The sequence below is a fragment of the Salvelinus fontinalis genome, chromosome 19 (genome assembly GCF_029448725.1).
Source record: "Salvelinus fontinalis isolate EN_2023a chromosome 19, ASM2944872v1, whole genome shotgun sequence".
Classification (NCBI taxonomy): domain Eukaryota; kingdom Metazoa; phylum Chordata; class Actinopteri; order Salmoniformes; family Salmonidae; genus Salvelinus; species Salvelinus fontinalis.
The window spans coordinates 10,880,665-10,900,027 of NC_074683.1; the positions used below are offsets into that span (position 1 = coordinate 10,880,665).

The 19,363-nt window shown below is 42.7% G+C and overlaps 1 protein-coding gene across 4 annotated transcripts in view; it reads left to right on the forward strand.

Moving 5' to 3' along the window:
• LOC129816351 (kalirin-like) overlaps nucleotides 1–19,363 on the forward strand; it is a 288,411-nt gene that overhangs the window by 165,498 nt on the left and 103,550 nt on the right. For all 4 annotated transcript variants that reach the window (XM_055870746.1, XM_055870747.1, XM_055870748.1 and 1 more), the window contains exons 14-22: nucleotides 557–752; nucleotides 4,671–4,837; nucleotides 8,879–8,998; nucleotides 13,470–13,688; nucleotides 14,267–14,416; nucleotides 16,640–16,754; nucleotides 17,284–17,399; nucleotides 17,632–17,754; nucleotides 18,896–19,078. In XM_055870746.1, the coding sequence (XP_055726721.1) occupies nucleotides 557–752; nucleotides 4,671–4,837; nucleotides 8,879–8,998; nucleotides 13,470–13,688; nucleotides 14,267–14,416; nucleotides 16,640–16,754; nucleotides 17,284–17,399; nucleotides 17,632–17,754; nucleotides 18,896–19,078 (1,389 nt within the window). The remainder of the gene's footprint in view (nucleotides 1–556; nucleotides 753–4,670; nucleotides 4,838–8,878; nucleotides 8,999–13,469; nucleotides 13,689–14,266; nucleotides 14,417–16,639; nucleotides 16,755–17,283; nucleotides 17,400–17,631; nucleotides 17,755–18,895; nucleotides 19,079–19,363) is intronic.

Consider the following 19,363-nt stretch of genomic DNA (forward strand, 5'->3'; position numbering starts at 1 on the left):
TTTGTGAGATGGCATCTGCTGGCCACACAGTAATCTAATGATATTAGCTTTAGAGAGAGACCTAATGTCAGTTGACTTTGATAGATAACTGTCTATGCAGTCCCTGATGAGGACTAGGCCTCCACTGAACTGCAGTGTGGAGCAGTGTTGCTCTTTAGTATGTCCTAGGCCGAGACGTGCCGTGAATTACCAATGGGTGTATCTAGGCTCTTACAGTTTCAGAAAAACATGGCATTATACCACAGTGAATAAAAGAAAGACTACCAGTGGAACGTAAATGACTACAGTAGTAATTCATTTGGGGGGGGGGGTATTACCCAATGCTGTCATTAAGAACAATAATACTGGGAGAGCTGTATAGCTTCTATCCATGTAATGTACTGTATGTCCAGTGGAATAGCTTTGTTTGGTGTAGCTTCATCTTTCACAGTATCATCTGAGCTGCACATAATGACTTCATTTCATAATCGATAACACTCGGTCTCAGTGTGAGTACCTTGGCCCATCCAGGTGCAACACTAACATCATTAACCTAGCCTGGCTGACCTCCCTGCAGGTGACGGCGGAGCTGGACTCGTGGAACGAGGACCTGCTGCGCCAGGTGAATGACTTCAACTCGGAGGACCTGACCCTGGCCGAGCAGCGGCTGCAGCGCCACACGGAGCGCAAGCTGGCCATGAACAACATGACCTTCGAGGTGATGCAGCAGGGACAGGACCTACACCAGTACATCATGGAAGTCCAGGCCTCAGGTGAGAGATACTGAGACCAGACCGGAGCCGGTTACAAGGAAGGGAGGGAGGGAGAGTACATATTTTGAATAGCGGAAACCCTGTTACCGAGATTTACCGGGATTTACCACCCAATACTACTCCCTTTTCACGGGATAAATAACTGCGAGAAACCGGTAAATTATAAAAAATTATTTATATGAACAGCATGGCGTGAAATGGAACTGTTACATTATATGCGATGTCTAAATGTGGCTTCTCTACGGCCTCTGCATGATGAATCATCAACGCTCAGGGTGGGGACAGACAGCCCATCTCAGTATGGAGCGCAGTTCACAATGCATATGGACCTATCATCTCATGGTAAAAATGAAAAATATTGTGACAGGTAGGCCTGCATTGTCTTCAGCATAGTCTATGCTACAGTAATATAAAGACCGAATGCGCGTCTAATTTACCCATCTCTATCTGTACTTCGGGTCACCTTATCTTTTAATCGTAAAGGTTTTACCTTTTTAAATTGCAGCTGCGGCGTTTTAAAACAGCCTATCAATCAAATATGGTTGCTTTAAATCAGTGCACGCGTGAAAGCTCTCGCAGTCTTTCTCTCTCTCCATCAACTCCATTCTAATTGCATCCAAAACAGACAATCCTGTTCTACATTGATATATAACCCTATATATAGATGTCATAGCCTCTTTAGTACATACAGGAATACATTCAATGCAGTATTATCCTTATATATATCTAATTAATGATGGGTTGTGCATAATAAGCTTCTAACTTATGGCCTCTGTCTCTTGCCCAATACACACGCACCTGTGCTCCGCTGGCGTCTCATTACTAAACGCTCCTTAGCTCTTGGAGTCCCATGCAGGAAAAGCTAGACTAGAATAGCTTGCTGGACATTATTTTATTTGTGCATTTTTTTTATGCCAATAGACTATTCGAAGAGGGACGCAAACTCTTGTTGGCTGAATGTTAAATAAAACAGCCAAATAGAACTCACGGGTAGTTTGAAAGAAGAGCGAACGAGCAACGGCGGTAGGCTATAGGAGTTATTTATTCAGACCCATAAGCATTCTATCTTTGTGAAGACAAGTGAAAGCCTTCTGCATCTAACTTTTGTCCTATATTATTCAAGGATGTCATTAGAATGATGAAGATATGGACAACAAACTAATTTCATTTAACTTTCGAAAGCGAGGAAGGAATGAAGCAACATTAGAGAGAGAAAGAGGAGGTAGGCTAATAACATTAGGGGAAATATTATCAAAGTTATATACTGTATATTCATCAGCCTACTAATTATACAAATAGGCCCTATCATATTTCAAAATTAAAATCAAATTCACTAGCCTATACTTGTAACTTTGTAGGCTGCATGTGTTACTCTGTGTTGTTGTCTGTTCACACTGCTATGCTTTATCTTGGCCAGGTCGCAGTTGCAAATGAGAACTTGTTCTCAACTAGCCTACCTGGTTAAATAAAGGTGAAATAAATAAAAAATGTGCTGCACCAGAATCACATGTTCTCTACCCACGTTATCATGGTTTCAACAGTCCGTATAATACAATACAGTACAGTAATACAGTTCACACTCCAAAAGATTAGACTACAGGAGCTAGTTTCATTTATTTACCCAAGAGAGCATATAGCTAGCTACATCTACGGGCTTTTGTTTTTCTGTCGTGCGTAATGTGCTGTAGCCTATATCGTATATGCATTGGATAACGGCACAATAATTTGGGCTTTTTTGGGCTTGGGATCATTAAATGTCTTTAATGTAGAGCTCATCATTTTTTTTATGGATGATTCTTCAGGCTTCAAAGCTCTAATCAAATCCAGTCATATCATAGCCTATTTACAGTATATACTTTCTAATGCTTATGAATAACACTTCCCGGGTTACCCGGGAAAAAAGGGATTTATTCTAGGGATGGAACATTTATAAATGTTTATGACTTGGGTGGCTGAAGTATTTTTAAGGCCTTCCTTTTTTTATCTCCAAGCATTTCTCCTTTAACTTTCTTTTTTCTTTTTGTATTTTGTATTTTTTACTCCATTTACAAACTTATACATACGAAGAAGAACTTACAGACGCACACAAACGTTGACTACATCTCATCTGCCCAGAACCACATGCTCACACCCCCATCCCTAGTGCCTGCATTATTGTTTGCCACTTGGCCTTAAATTGTATCAATTAGTTTTTCTCGGTCATCCATGCTATTTCATTATTTCAATAATAAATCATTCGATTTTTCCATTGTGTTGATGGTGGGTTGATTGACTTCCAAGTTTGTAGTATATATATATTTCAAGTTTTAAGTATACGTCTTTTCAAGATGAGTGAGGAGAAGAGAATCGTTCAGTCCATTGGGTATCTCACTACAGCCCCATATGCCATGTCTTGAAATATGCAGGTTAAAAGTATGTTTACATTGTAATACTTCTGTCTCATCGCTGCAACTCCCGTACGGACTCGGAAAAGGCGAAGGTCAAGAGCCATGCGTCCTCCGAAACACAAGCCAACTTTCTACCTGAGGTCCAGGCTTTTCTAACACAGGCACATTTTTTGTCTTGAAGGCCCAAAAACAGTCCCATTTCTTCCCTTGAGGCTCCCATTATTTGCCAAACAATGATCATTCTGCACAACAATTAAAAAACAATTTAGACAGGCCCGCTGGGCTAAAAATTAGAAAGCCCATCTGATATATGCCAGTCCGTTTCTGGCTGTAAGACTCCTATTGTGTCTGCGGGTTCAGAGATTGGGACAGGAGCATTGATGTTACTGAGAATGTGCTGCCTTGCCAACTCAGAGAGAACAGAGGTCACCTGACTTGGGCCAAGTGGAAGGACTTGATAGTAGGATGGGGTGGAGGGAGGCAGCATCAGAGGTGCCGGGTCAAATCTGGATTTAACCATCTGGAGAGAGAGGAGTCAGGAATTAGGTTAAAAAAGCATGGCTTTCCTTCTCCCTCAGCACAATCCTCTTACCATCCCCACTGCACTGCATGGGGCTTAATACGAGACCTGAGCTGCATCGCAAATTGTACTCTATTCCCTATATAATACACTACTTTTGACCAGAGCCCTATGAGCCAAGGTCAAAAGTAGTACACTTTATATGGAATGGAGTGCCATTTGGGACGCACACACACCACCTCCCCATAGCCCCCCTCACACACACCAGAGGGGTGAGGGGCATCCACTGTGCCAGCCATCACTCTGTGCCAAGAGGGGGGAGGAAGAGGAGGGAGGGGGTGGAGCTGAAATCTGGGCCACCCTCGTGTGCCCTTCATGGACTGTGTGGACTGTGACATCCCCCTCAGTCAGGACCAATGAAGACTTAAGCCCTCCAAAGGTTTGTGCTGGGCTCTAGACAATATTTCAGGATGGGGGATTAAAATAGCCAGCTGTACTAGTGTCACATTTTATAGTGTACATTTACAGTATGGACAGTTTCATTGCAGGTTTTTGGAGTGGTGCTCATCCTAGCTCTGGTCAAACTTTGTGCATCATAGGGAATAGGGTTCCATTTGGGATAGACTTGATAACCCTGGGGTTTGGGGTAATCACAGTCATTATTTAATTAGACATTGAAGGGAAGTGTTGTCTTTTTAAGTAGGGGGATTTAATTCGTTAATTGAGAAGGAACACAGCAGATTGAAATGGAGAAGGACTAGTGGACTAGCTCCACCTAGTGCTACAGTTTATAACACATCCTTCATATATACCACAAAGGTCTGCAGCAACTCCTATTGCCCAGTGATAGGCGGAAACACTCAAATAAATCCAAGCGTTCAGACTCTGCTGACAGGAAGGAAAGCAGAACATTTAAAACCGACAACCGAATAGGCTAACTTATGGAATGTAACTATGCGTTGACTGTATGGTTTCATGTGGTAGTGACAGTAGTTTCGTGTGGTGGTACAGGCATTGAGCTGACTGGGGAAAAGGAGGTGGATCTGGCCACTCAGGTCCAGGAGCTGCTGGAGTTCCTCCATGAGAAGCAGCATGAGCTGGACGTCAGCGCTGACAAGACCCAGAAGAGACTGCAGGAGTGTCTGCAGCTCCGGCACCTGCAGTCAGAGGTCAAACAGGTGGGTGGGAGTACGCATGCACACACATACACACGCTCATATTGTGCAGTGCCGTCAGAAAGTATTTATACCCCTTGGTTTATTCCACATTTTGTGGTGTTACAGCCTGAATTCTGAGTGGATTAGATACATGTTTTTCTCACCCATCTAGACACAACAGTGGAGGCTGTTGAGGGGAGGACAGCTCATAATAATGGCTGGAATGGAGCGAATGGAATGGCATCAAACACATGGAAACCATGTGTTTGATGTATTTGATACCATTCCTCCCCAATTAAGGTGCCACCAACCTCCTGTGATACACAATACCCTATAATGACAAAGTGAAAACATGTTTTTGGAAATGTTTGCAAGTTTATTGAAAATGAAATACAGAAATATCTCACACCCTTGACTCAAATGTTAAAATCACCTTCGGCAGCGATTACAGCTGTGAGTCTTTCTGGGTAAGTCTCTAAGAGCTTTGTGCACCTGGAATGTACAACATTTCTTCAAGCTCTGTCAAGTTGGTTGTTGATCATTGCTAGATGGCCATTTTCAAGTCTTGCCATATATTTTCAAGCCAATTTAAGTCAAAACTGTAACTAGGCCACTCAGGAACATTCACTGTTGTCTTGGTAAGCAACTCTAGTGTATATTTGGCCTTGTGTTTTAGGCTATAGTCTTGCTGAAAGGTGCATTTGTCTCCTACTCTCTGTAGGAAAGTAGACTCCCTGGTCCTTGCTGATGACAAGAACACCCATAACAAAAATATGAAGAGTGGTACTCAGTGATGTGTTGTATTGGATTTTCCCCAAACATAAGACTTTTTTCTCAGGACATAAAGTTAATTTATTTGCCATATTTTGTTGCAGTTTTACTTTAGGGCCTTATTGCAAACAGGATACATGTTTTGGAATATTTTTATTTTGCACATGCTTCCTTATTTTTACTCTGTCATTTAGGTTAGAATTGTGGAGTAACTACAATGTTGTTGATCCATCCTATCACAGCCATTAAACTGTAACTGTTTTAAAGTCACCATTGGCCTCAGGGTGAAATCCCTGAACGGTTTCCTTCCTCTCCGGCAAGTGAGTTAGGAAGGATGCTTGTATCTTTATAGTGACTGGGTGTATTGATACACCATCCAAAGTGTAATTAATAACTTCACCATGCTAAAAGGGATATTCTGTGTCTGCTTTTGTTTTATTTTTACCAATCTACCAATAGGTTTGCTTCTTTGTGAGGCATTGGAAAACCTCCCTGGTCTTTGTGGTTGAATCTGTGTTTGCAATTCACTGCTCGAATGAGGGACCTTACAGATAATTGTATGTGTGGTGTACAGAGATGAGGTAGTTATTCAAAAATCATGTTAACCCCTATTATTGCACACAGAGTCCATGCCATTTATCATGTGACTTGTTGAGCAAATCTTTACTCATGAACGTATTTAGGCTTCAAATAACAAAGGGGTTGAATACTTATTGACTCAAGACATTTAAGCTTTTCATTTTTTATTAATTTGTAAACATTTTGAAAAACATAGTTCCACTTTGACGTTATGGGGTATTGTGTGTATACCAGTGATACAAAATCTCAATGTAATTCATTTAACATTCAGGCTGTAACACAACAAAGTGTGGAAAAGGTCAAGGGGTGTGAATACTTTCTGAATATGCACTCGCAAACACACTATGGCTAATTAGGGTGAACTGGACTGGTGAGAGTCCATAGCTGTTTCCAGCGCACACACACACGCACACACACACACACACACACACACACACACACACACACACACACACACACACACACACACACACACACACACACACACACACACACACACACACACACACACACACACACACACACACACACACACACACACACACAATGAGAGAACCCTTCAGGATACACCCTACATCAAACAGTCAGTGTGAGTGCATGGCTGCCAGCAGTGATTCAATGTTTGGCTTGTTTTAGCTGCTTGGTGAAGACTGCTTTTCACTCAAACATGTTTCTGACTACTTTTCTGCTTGTAGGATAATATGTCAACTCAAAGTATGCCAGTGCCATTGAAAAACACTCAACTTGAAATGCATTTTCTTCTGCTGTTGTGATTATTTAATCATCCTCCGACAGGCTAATAAAGTATAATCCGTGTCACTCCGAAGTTGTGTCCCAAATGGTACCTTATTCCTGACATAGTACATGACTTTTGACCAGGGCAAAAGTAGTGCACAATGTAGGGAATAGGGTGCCATTTGGGAAGCACATCTGAGAGAGCAGCTCGTCGAGAACATTTTAATCTGAATGTCAGTTTGACAGAGAGCACATTCAGCTGTGTGCCTTCCTCACTATTCAAGAAATACAAACTGTGGAAATACAGATGGATGATTAAAATATGCTGGATCACTCTCTCAAACTGAATTCAACCAGGCCATCCACATAGCAAATCTACTATTAAATTATTCAGCCTCAATATCAAATTAAATTGGTATTTATTGGATAATATTTCCAGACAAAACACATCTCAACCGGAAAAAATGCTGCAGTTTCCGTAAATAATGAATTATGTTTGTCGCAGTGGTAGTGACACACGTACACTGACTATGAAACAACATTAGGAACACCTTTCCATGACATAGACTGACAAGGTGAATCCAGGTGAAAGCCATGATCCCTTATTGATGTCACTTGTCAAATCCACTTCAGTTATTATAGATGAAGGGGAGGAGACAGGTTAAAGAAGGATTTTTAAACCTTGAGACAATTGATACATGGAATGCGCAACTCAATATTAGGAAGGTGTTCCCAGATGGCTGCTAACGTCCCTCCCACCATCCTCAGTGACTCGCCTCGCGCTAGCCGCATTCTGCACTAATCTCATTTGGGCTGTAGTAATTGAGGGCCAAACTGCTGTCACCGGGGACTTGGGAGTGAAGAGGCTCCACTTTGCATCATGCACTCTAATGGAAGGAAGGCAGGAAATAAGCCTGATTTGTCGCAGAGTATCTCTGAAGGAGGCTTCTGGGACTGTGCTCAGCCCAGGTATTGTGGTGGTGGAGGGAGGAGGAGAAGGTGTAGCAATGGGCAAGGTTAAGAGAGCGGGAGCGAGAGACAGATGTGAAGAGGAAGAGAGTGGAGAGATAGAGAGACCGGGAGATAGAGGGAGAGAGATAGATAGAGGGAGAGAAGGAGACAGAAAGAAAGAAAGAAATAAAGAAAGAGAGAGGGGAAGGGACAGACAGACACGTACAGAGACAGACATACAGAAAGAGAGAGCGAGAGAAAGAAAGAGGGTGGTATGGATTAGCCATATCCTCAGTATCTCCCTGACCTGCACAGCCGGTCTCTGAGTTTTAGGAAGCTAGAGAGGAAAAACAATCCATGTTCCTAATCCCTCATGGGATTCCTAAATGAACAAAAGGGAACATATGTAATATCTAATAGTTAAATGCCCGTGAAGAAAATACTACTGCTAATCCTAGTTTATTCCCTTATTTATGTCGAACTATGCCAACAATTTGTGCTTTTATGAAGCTAAACTGTTCTAAAGCTCTTTGTGCCTCTAGTTGTATTTCGTGCTTGATTTTGGGATTGCATTAGATATGTATTACATAAGCTCTGTCTAAATGACTTTGTGTATTTCTAAATCCATCCTTAGGTTTTCAACTGCTGTTTACAGTTAACCATGTCTGAGTATCTTCATGCTCATAAAAAAGTGACATTATGGGTACTGTATTATGTTACGCCAAACAATAATCCAGAGTTCTTCTAGCCACATTGACCATCGCTTCCTGTGAGCTGATGCTTGCCCAGAATGTTTGCCCACCAGTGGTGGCTGGTGGCACTTTAAGTCGGAGTACAGGCTCATATAATAGTAATAGCTGGAACAGAATAATTGGAATGGTATGAAAAACATAGGAACGACATGTTTCCATGTGTTTGATACCATTCTATTCACCAAGTTCCAGCCATTATTATGAGCCGTCCTACCCTCACCAGCCTCCTCTGGCACAGGCCTAATTGTACTCCTACTCTGTGTGTCCTTTGCAGGTCCTGGGCTGGATCCGGAATGGGGATTCCATGCTGAATGCCAGCATGGTGAATGCCAGCTCGCTGTCAGAGGCAGAGCAACTCCAGAGGGAGCACGAACAGTTCCAGTTGGCCATCGAGGTAACCGCTTCCCCCCGCCAAACCAGACTGACAAGGCTAATCACTTCAATGTGCGCTGTCATGAAACTACATACACACGCATGGGCGCACACACACACACACATACACAAACACACACAGATATTTGGTGTAAACTCCATATACGCTTAGTCACACACACACACACACAAACATTCTCTGTCAACACCAGTGCACTGCTTGTTTTCGTTCAGCTCTTTAAATAGCTGCTAGTCTGAGCATGACGGCAAACGCTCACACACACACAGGATGGGTCTGCCTGGTAAAGTCCTGTATCAGCACACACACGCACAGGCTCTGCCGTGGCTCTCACTCTGAGTACTGGAGCCTGGTACCGGAGGCCCAGTGGCCTGTTCCAATGCATTCTTTTGTGCGTGCATGCATGCGTGTGTCCTGAATCCCATCCAGCACAGCTCTGAATCCATTTTGGGGGAATGAAAATAAGCTCTTCAACCTTATTTCCAACCGGCGGGTGGAGCATGTTTTGACATTTACATACATTGTATCCTTTTGGGTTGCCGCAGTTCAGTGTTGTGGCACTTTAACTTTGCCTACTCGGAGGGCTGTAAAGAAAACAAAAAATAGTGACCAAAGATATGGGATAAATGGCAGGAATTCAGTAGGTGAGGGATTAATATTGTACAATTCCTGTTAGTAGAGACCTTGAAGAGTAGGGATGTGAAAATAAATAGTTAACATGTAGAAAGGCTAAAAAGCAAGAATTTGGTAAAAATGTACTTAACCAGCCGGTTGATACACTACATGTATCAATAGTCGAACAGCTTTCCAAAATCATGGGCATTATTTCCACTAGATGATGGATCATTGCTGTGTGGAGTTGCTTCCATTCAGCCACAAGAGCATTAGTGAGGTCAGGTATTGATGTTGGCCGATTAGACCTGGCTTGCAGTCGGCGTTCCAATTCATCCCAAAGGTGTTTGATGGGGTTGAGGTCAGGGCTCTGTGCAGGCCAGTCAAGTTCTTCCACACCGATCTCGACAAACCATGTCTGTAGGGACCTTGCTTTGTGCACGGGGGCATTGTCATGCTGAAACAGGAAAGAGCCTTCCCCAAAACTGTTACCACAAAGTTGGAAGCACAGAATCGTCTAGAATGTCATTGTATGCTGTAGCATTAAGATTTCCTTTCACTGGAACTAAGGGGCCCGAACCATGAAAAACAGCCCCAGACCATTATTCCTCCTCCACCAAACTTTACAGTTGGCACTATGCATTGGGGCTGTTAGTGTTCTTCTGGCATCTGCCAAACACAGATTCTTCCGTCGGGCTGCCAAATGATGAAGCGTGATTCATCACTCCAGAGTCCAATGGCGGCGAGCTTTACACAACTCCAGCCGACGCTTGGCTTTGCGCATGGGGATCCTCGGCTTGTGTGCGGCTGCTCGGCCATGGAAACCCATTTCATGAAGCTCCCGACGAACAATTCTTGTGCACCTGTCAGCAACGGGTGTGGCTGAAATAGCTGAATCCAATCATTTGAAAGGGTGTCAAAATACTTTTGGTCATATCATATTAGATGCTAAATGGATATTGTTAAGGTAACTGCATTGTCAGAGCGTTCTACACTACAGGAACCAACAATTGTTATTTGGTATAAGACTCCTTTGAGATGGATGCTTTAGGAAAGGTGTATGGCTCTTGTTCCTGTCATTTCCTGAGGAGTTACCATCCGTTAGCTGTGGACCAGTTGCCTGGTGTGCATCCCAAATGGCACCCTATTCCCTATATACTGTATTGCACCACTTTTGACCAAAGCCCTACGGGCCCAGGGTGAACGTAGTGCACTATAAAGGGAATAGGGTGGCGTTTAGAGCGCAAGCATGCTCTACAGTGTAGTGTGGGAAGGCCTATAGTGTTGGGTAATGGGAGTCATCCAGAGAGAAAATTCCATTACATTGCCTTGTCGTACCGATTCAATAAATATTTCGAATGGAATTTCAAACTCAATTCAAAAGACGTACTCAGTTGATCGCATTCTGTTTGGAGACAATTCCTGAACTTTGCTTTGTTTTTGACAATACACAAATCATCATATTTTTGATTAAAAGTAGTAACTTAAAGTGAAATACTGTATTCCTTCTGGTGTAAGTGCAGAAACGTTGAATGGCTCTTTGACTGCATCCTTTCCGTTTCTCCTGCGTTGGTTCTCTGGTGAATTTATAGTTGTAAATCAGGCCTGGATCTGGCAGGGAAAGCACAACATGGTAGTTTGCCTGTCAGGATTTAATTCTGTAAGATTGAGTACACTTGTAAAAACGTGCATTCTGTGTCTCTTAAATTCAGATGTATTTTTTCCTTTGTGATTCTGCTCAGACTAGCCAAGCAACAAAAACAGGCAGCCGTTTGACACGGTTACAACTGAATCTTTCCTTTCTAGAGGACATACGGATGTGAGATGAGGAAAAAATAGGAGAGGAAGTCGGCAGACTAGGGTACATCACAAATGGCACCCTATTTCCCATACCGTACACTACTATTGACCAGGCCCAGTTTCCCAAAAGCATCTTATGGCTAAGTTCATAATAAGAACCATCGTAGGAGCGTCATGAAATCTTTTCGAGCTTTTCGAGCTGTACATTTTTGGTTCCAAAGTTGCACTTGAAAGCGCTTGTTATTTTTAGCACCTGCCTCAGACAACTTAGAACAGCTGGATGCGCTGTTAGATGCTTTTTGGGTTGCTTTTTTGTTTTTATTCTCCCTGCCAAACATAGAATCAAGATGTTCATCTGTTTCTCTGTGACCGCTGAAAACTTCAGAAGTTGACAACAGATACAAAGTTGCCAATGTCTTTGCAATTGTTAAACATGCGGAGGATAAAAAGATGCTTCAAATTAAAACTGAGATGACTACATTAAAACCTCTTGGCGCACGGATCCCTTTAACGGGATCATTTTCGTAAACGACCGCTGAATTGCAGAGCGCCAAATTCTAAAAAATATTACAAAAAAATATTATTTTCATGAAATCACAAGTGAAATATACCAAAACACAGTTTAGCTTGTCGTTAATCCACCTATCGAGTCAGATTTTGAAAATATGCTTGACAGCGAAAGCAATCCAAGCGTTTGTGAGTTTATCGATCACTAGACAAAACATTACGAACAGCTAGCAGCAATGTAGATTGGTTACGGAAGTCAGAAAACCAATAAAATGAATCGCTTACCTTTGATGATCTTCGAATGTTTACACTCACGAGACTCCCAGTTACACAATAAATGTTCCTTTTGTTCGATAAATATTATTTTTATATCCAAAAACCTCCATTTGGTTGATGCGTTATGTTCAGAAATCAACAGGCTCGAGCGGTCATGAAGGGCAGACGAAAATTCCAAATAGTATCCGTAAAGTTCGTAGAAACATGTCAAACGTTTTTAATAATCCATCCTCAGGTTGTTTTTAACATAAATAATCGATAATATTTCAACCGGACGGTAAACTATTCAATAAAAGAGATAAAGAAAATGTTGAGCTACAACTTTCGCGCGCATGAACTAATCGAAAGACATTCAGCTATCCACTGACGTGTTTTGATAAATCTCACTAATTTTTTAGAATAAAAGCTTGAAACTATGTCTAAAGACTGTTCACAACAGAGGATAGGCAAATGGAGGATAGGCAGGCAATGGAACAGGGATTTCTCAAAATAAGAGGCACTTCCGGGTTGGATTTCCTTTAGAGAAACTTTAGAGTGTTTTCTATCCTAATCTGTCAATTATATGCATATTCTAGCATCTGGGCCTGAGAAATAGGCAGCTTACATTGGGAACGTTATTTTCTCCAAACATAAAAATTCTGCCCCCTAGCTTCAAGAGGTTTTAAAAGATAAATACAGTAGGCCTATAGGAAATCATATTGAAGTCATGCAAATTGTAGACTACTGTCTCAATATATTTCATGATGTGTAACAACATGCGCAACGATATGCCAAATCTGTGATTTAGTGCATCATTATTGGGTAAGCATTAGAATAAGCCACCTCTGTATTTGCAGCCATAGGTGATAATGTCTCTCTAGGAGCTGATCCGTCATCAGTATTATGAAGTAATTATAATGTTAAGGTAAGATTTGAATGGGGAAAGCTGATCCAAGAGCAGCGCTACCCTTTCTTTTGATCCTGTCAGTTTCGACATGCTCCAACGACGCACTTAGTGAATGTTCTCTCAGCCCCCCAAAAAACATCATTGTAGAATAAAAATGTAAACATGAAACTATCTCAAGTCTTAGCACATGTTCAGTTTGTAAAAACGTAATATTTACCCAGTACATTACAATTAAGACACGATCATATAACATTGACCCCTCACTTACCCTGACCCTAAACAACTCACTCTCTCTCTCTCTCTCTCTCTCTGTCTCTCTGTCTCTCTGTCTCTGTCTCTCTGTCTCTCTGTCTCTCTGTCTCTCTCTGTGTGTGTGTGTGTGTGTCCCCTCAGTCCCTGTTTCATGCCAATTCCCTCCAGAAGACCCACCAGAGTGCCCTGCAGGTGCAGCAGAAGGCTGAGGTCATGCTCCAGGCAGGCCACTTTGACCCGGACGGCATACGGGCCTGCGCCGAGAAGGTGGCCATGCACTGGCAGCAGCTCATGCTCAAGATGGAGGATCGACTCAAGCTGGTCAATGCTTCTGTGGCCTTCTACAAAACCTCAGAGCAGGTGTGTGTCCACCCCACACAGTGCTCCCTGAATTGTTTTTAGTTTCAGCTGAATCACTCAAAAACCGCCTCAAGCATTTCCCATCCATTAAGACAAATGGTGGTGGTGGCCTGGAGGGCCTACTTGAGAGACATTCTCTCTTTAATCACATCATCCTGTCTCTAGCTATATCCTCAATAAACAAGAAAAAAATGAATTCCTACTCCTTTAATAAAATAAAAAAACACAGAGGATGATGTGGTTTTGTGTTTGGTTAAACCGGGCGGCAGGTAGCCTAGTGGTTAGAGCTTTGGACCAGTAACTGAAAGGTTGCTAGATCAATCTTTGAGCTGAGAAGGTAAAAATCTGTCGTTCTGTCCCTGAGCAAGGCAGTTAACACATTGTTCCTAGGCAGTCATTGTAAATAAGTATTTGTTCTTAACTGACTTGCCTAGTTAAATAAAGGTAAAATTATATATATTTTTTTAAATTCAAAGACAGAAAAGGCTGCATAACAGTAGTACGTCCGGTTCCATGGCACCTCGGAATTGTGTGTGACCTATTGTGAGGACTAACTGAGACAACTGTGCCCTCCTCAGGTATGCAGTGTGCTGGAGAGTCTGGAGCAGGAGTACAGGAGAGATGAGGACTGGTGTGGTGGCCATGACAAGCTGGGCGCCATGGCTGAGACGGACCATGTCATCCCCCTCATCAGCAAACACCTGGAGCAGAAGGAAGCCTTCCTCAAGGTACAGCAGAGAAAAATGTTTCTGTCTCAAATGGCGCCCTATTCTCTGTGCCTCATTTGTCTGTGTCCGCGCTCCTTCCGCTCTTTCATCCGCTGTAGGATGAAACTGTTCAAACAGTTATTGTGTCTTGAAGTTGCCGCCATGTTGCATTAACTCATAAAGAAGAGTTTCTGACGTCGTTGATAGTTTCTTCCTCCCTGGGGAGGGTGAAGTTGCCCCTGGAATCTGATAATGGGTCAGTTCCGCATTTCCCCCACTAATGGTTAAGGGTAGGATTGAGGGAGAGGAATTTGATCCGAGATCTGTACCTAGGAAAACACAGGAAAGATCAGCTTCCCCATATGGGAGCAATGCAAAGCTGACCCAAGATCAGCCAGGGGCAACTTCACCCTCCTCCCCCCAGCTCCTAAGAATCACCCAGGGGGATGGGAACACAAAACAGCCATGAGTGCTGCATGGAAAATAGTGCACTATAGGGAATTGGGTGCCATTTGGGACGTATCCCATGTTCTATTGATCATTAATTTGATGCATATTCACAGACTCTGAACTGATGCTGTTCTGTCTGTCTGATTCTTTTCAGTAGAACTCATCGTTATTCTGCAACACGTAGCTGTTTGGTTACATATTTATTTTCCCATTACAGAGCTGGGATACATGTCCACCTCTGGCAGGACATGTTGTGGATGCCAGTTTACTTGTTGTCAAACAAAAACAAATAACATGTTGACATTGATGTATCCACAGCACATTTGTAAAGTATTCTGACCGCCTCACTTTTTCCACATTTTGTTACGTTACTGCCTTACTCTACAATAGATTTTATTTTAAATCCCTCATCAATCTACACACAATACCCCATAATGACAAGGCACAAACAGGTTATTACATTTACATAAGTATTCAGACCTTTACTCAGTACTTTGTTGAAGCGCCTTTGGCAGGGATTACAACCTCAAGTCTTCTTGGGTATGACGCTACAAGCTTGGCACACTTGTATGTGGGGAGTTTTTCCATTCTTCTCTGCAGATCCTCTTAAGCTCTATCAGGTTGAATGGAGACCTATTTTCAGGTCTCTCCAGAGATATTCGATTGGGATCAAGTCTGGGCTCTGGCTGGGCCACTCAAGGACATTCAGAGACTTGTCCTGAAGCCACTCCTGCGTTGTCTTTCCTGTGTGCTTAGGGTCGTTGTTCTGTTGGAAGGTGAACCTTCGCCCCAGTCTGAGGTCCTGAGCACTCTGGAGCAGGGATCTCTCTGTACCTTGCTCTTTCCCTCGATCCTGACTAGTCTCACAGTCCCTGCCACTGAAAAACATCCCCACAGCATGATGCTGCCACCACCATGCTTCACCATAGGGATAGGGCCAGGTTTCCTCCAGACTTGACGCTTGGCATTCAGGCCAAAGAGTTCAATCTTGGTTTAATCAGACCAGAGAATCTTGTTTCTCATGGTCTGAGAGTCTTTAGGTGCCTTTTAGGAAACTCCAAGCAGGCTGTCAAGAGGAACTCTGGAGCTCTGTCAGACCAAGGGCCCTCTCTCTCGATTGCTCAGTTTGGCCAGGTGGCCAGCTCTAGGAAGAGTCTTGGTGGTCCCAAACTTCTTCCATTTAAGAATGATGGAGGCCACTGTGTTTTTGGTGACATTCAGTACCCTTCCCCCAAATCTGTGCCTCGACACAATCCTGTCTCGGTGCTCTACGGACAATTCATTCAACCTAATGGCTTGGTTTTTGCTCTGACATTTACTGTCAACTGTGGGATCTTATATAGACAGGTGTGTGCCTTTCCAAATCATGTCCAATCAATTTAGTTTACCACAGGTGGACTCCAATCAAGTTGTAGAAACATTTTAAGGTTGATCAATGGAAACAGGATGCACCTGAGCTCAATTTCGAGTCTCATAGCAAAAGGTCTGAATACTCATGCAAATAAGTTTTTTCATTATTAGAATTTTTTTTAATTAGCAAAAATCTCAATATCTGTTATCGCTTCGTCATTATGGGGTATTGTGTGTAGATTGATGAGGACATTTCAGAATAAGGATTCAACATAACAAAATGTGGAAAAAGTCAAGGTGTCTGAATACTTACCGAATGCACTGTATGTTGTCTTAAGATACACATGCAATATCCTAACCTCTCAATGTTTTTTGGGATGGTAGTTGTGGATACGTTGTCCATTGCAAGGAACCTGTTCGACAATGTATTTTCTTGTGCCACAGGCTTGCACATTGGCCAGGAGAAATGCTGAGGTGTTCCTGAAGTACATCCACAGGAATAATGTGGGTATACCTGGTGCTTCAGGCCATGCCAGAGGACCTGAGCAGCAGGTTAAAGGTAAGTCACAACAGCCTTATTGGACCAGCATGGTGTTTGTCCCAAATGGCACCCTATTCCCTACATAGTAGCTAATAGTAATAATATTTAATTTGTAGAGCGCATTTCCCACACTCAATGCACCAGGGCTGGCCAAAAGTAGTGCACTATATAGGGAATAATAAGGTGTCATTTGGGACACACATAAATTGACTTCTGAGCACGAGTCCTTATACCTTGCTGTTACTGACTCTTTTCATGCCCCTCTTCTTTAGGAAATGTACATATTTATTTTCACATTCAGTTTACTTTCAGTTAAACTTACCTCTAATGTTTCTTATGTTTCTATATTGACTAGTGAGGTTTTGTTTGAAACTCTGGAGTATTCACCACTGTTAGTTATTACTGCACTGTTGGAGCTAGGAGCACAAGCGTTTCACTACACCTGCAATAACATATACTAAATATGTGTATGCAACCAATAAAATGGGATTTGATTTGAAGATCTGCTACCTTCTTTCTGTGCCCCGGGCCTCCCTCTCCTCTTTAGCCATCCTCAACGAGCTACTCCAGAGGGAGAACCGGGTTCTGCACTTTTGGACCATGAAGAAACGCCGCCTGGATCAGTGCCAGCAGTACGTGGTGTTTGAACGTAGCGCCAAACAGGTGAGCTCTCCTGAACGCCGCCCAAGCACTCCGAGTGCTGTGTTTTAACTGCATGTCCATAACATCTGGCCTCCTGGACTGGACCCAGCCAGGGATACGTGGGGGTTTTATTTGCTTTCGATGGCCAGCACAGCCAACGATGAAAGATGGAGGACATGCAGAGAGGAAGAGAGGAATATGGAATGAGGGAGCTCTTCACTTCGCTAATTTCCCCCCATGTCTCTCTCCACAGGCTTTAGACTGGATCCAGGAAACAGGAGAGTATTACCTCTCCACTCACACCTCCCCTGGAGAGAGCGGCGAGAGGAGTCAGGAACTACTGAAGGAGTATGAGGAATTCCGAGTCTACGCCAAGGTATGGAGCTGGTGCCTGGAAGCAGATATATGTGCATCCCAAATGGTACCCTAGTCCCTATGTAGGGCACTACTTTTGATCAGAGCTCTGGTCAAAAGTAGTGCCCTACATGGGGAATTGGGTACCGTTTGGGACGTAGCCCCAGAGCTACTGTTCAGAGTCTGCTCTGACTCCGTTACTTACCGCTGACCCTATACCTGCATATCACATTATCTAAACACTTCCACTGCAGTCTGCCTCTTGTCTACCTGTTTACAGCCTGATGAGACCATTGGCTATTATTTTTTTAATTTTAAAATTTCATTTCTTTTTTGGGCTTTGGACTAATCTTCCAAAAGTCCTTAAACATTCAAATACAATTTATAATACGAACACATTTTCACGTATAAACACACTGTTACAAACAAACATATTGACCCGATAAATACTCAGTCTAAAAAGACATTGATTCTTCATCTACTATAGTCCAACACAACTTTTATACGTGTTATATTTAAATGGTTTTAAAGTATTGTTTAAATGTATATATTGAGAGGTTTCTGGTTTGCTCAGTTAAATTATTCCATTTCTTTATTGCTCTAAATCGAAATGTTATTTTGCCTATTTCTCTTTTCTGTCTGGATAACACATAGATGGTGGACAATCTATTCCTAGCATTTACTGAATGTCTGTCTCTTACCAACTGAATACTGTTGTGAATAGAGTTTGGCTGTTTTAAATGGTGTATATTATGAAATAAAATAAGCATGTTCTTTTCAATTATCTTGTTGATTGATGACCAACCAAGAGCATTGAGCATGACTACAACAGAAGAACCATATCTCCACCTCCACAATCCTTGCTGCTTTGTTCTGTGCAATCTGCAGCCTCCTAATTTCACTTGCTGATGCATTTCCCCACGAATGCATTATCAGTGGTTAAGGCAGCAAACAAGTGTTAGGAGACCTCTCCTGAGGGATGTCTGCACTCTCTCAAGCGTCAGCCTAGACATTGACGGGGAGTGTGGAGGCTACAGATGATTGAAACACTCACACACAATCATGCTTACATGCACACACACATGTTATAATACACACACATATATGCAAACTCACCTATACACACACACATACACACTCATCTCTCTGTGGGCTTCCTACAGCAAACCAAGGAGAAGGTGAAGCTCCTCATTCAGTTGGCAGACAGCTTCGTCGAGAAGGGACATGTGCACGTCATTGAGCTGAAAAAGTGGGTCACCACAGTGGACAAGCGCTACCGAGACTTTTCCCTCCGGATGGGGAAGTACCGCTCCAGCCTGGAGAAATCACTGGGCATCAGCTCCGAGGTAAGGCCCCCTGGAGGGCCCCTGTAAGGCCCCTATAGGGTTTAGGGCTAACCCCACCTGCTGTGAATGCTCATTCATCAACATAACATCAGTCCCTGGCAACTAATTAGTCTTAGTCTTTCTATTGCTAATGAGTATGTTTTCAAAGGACGTATGAAATTAAACAAATTTTGTCCAACATATGATATTCATAATTTGTGCTCCCTTAAATGTATAGATAGTCCTTCATCTGCTGCTGGTGTTATAACCCCCTTAAAGGTCACCTCCCCAGTAGAAAGGTCCTGC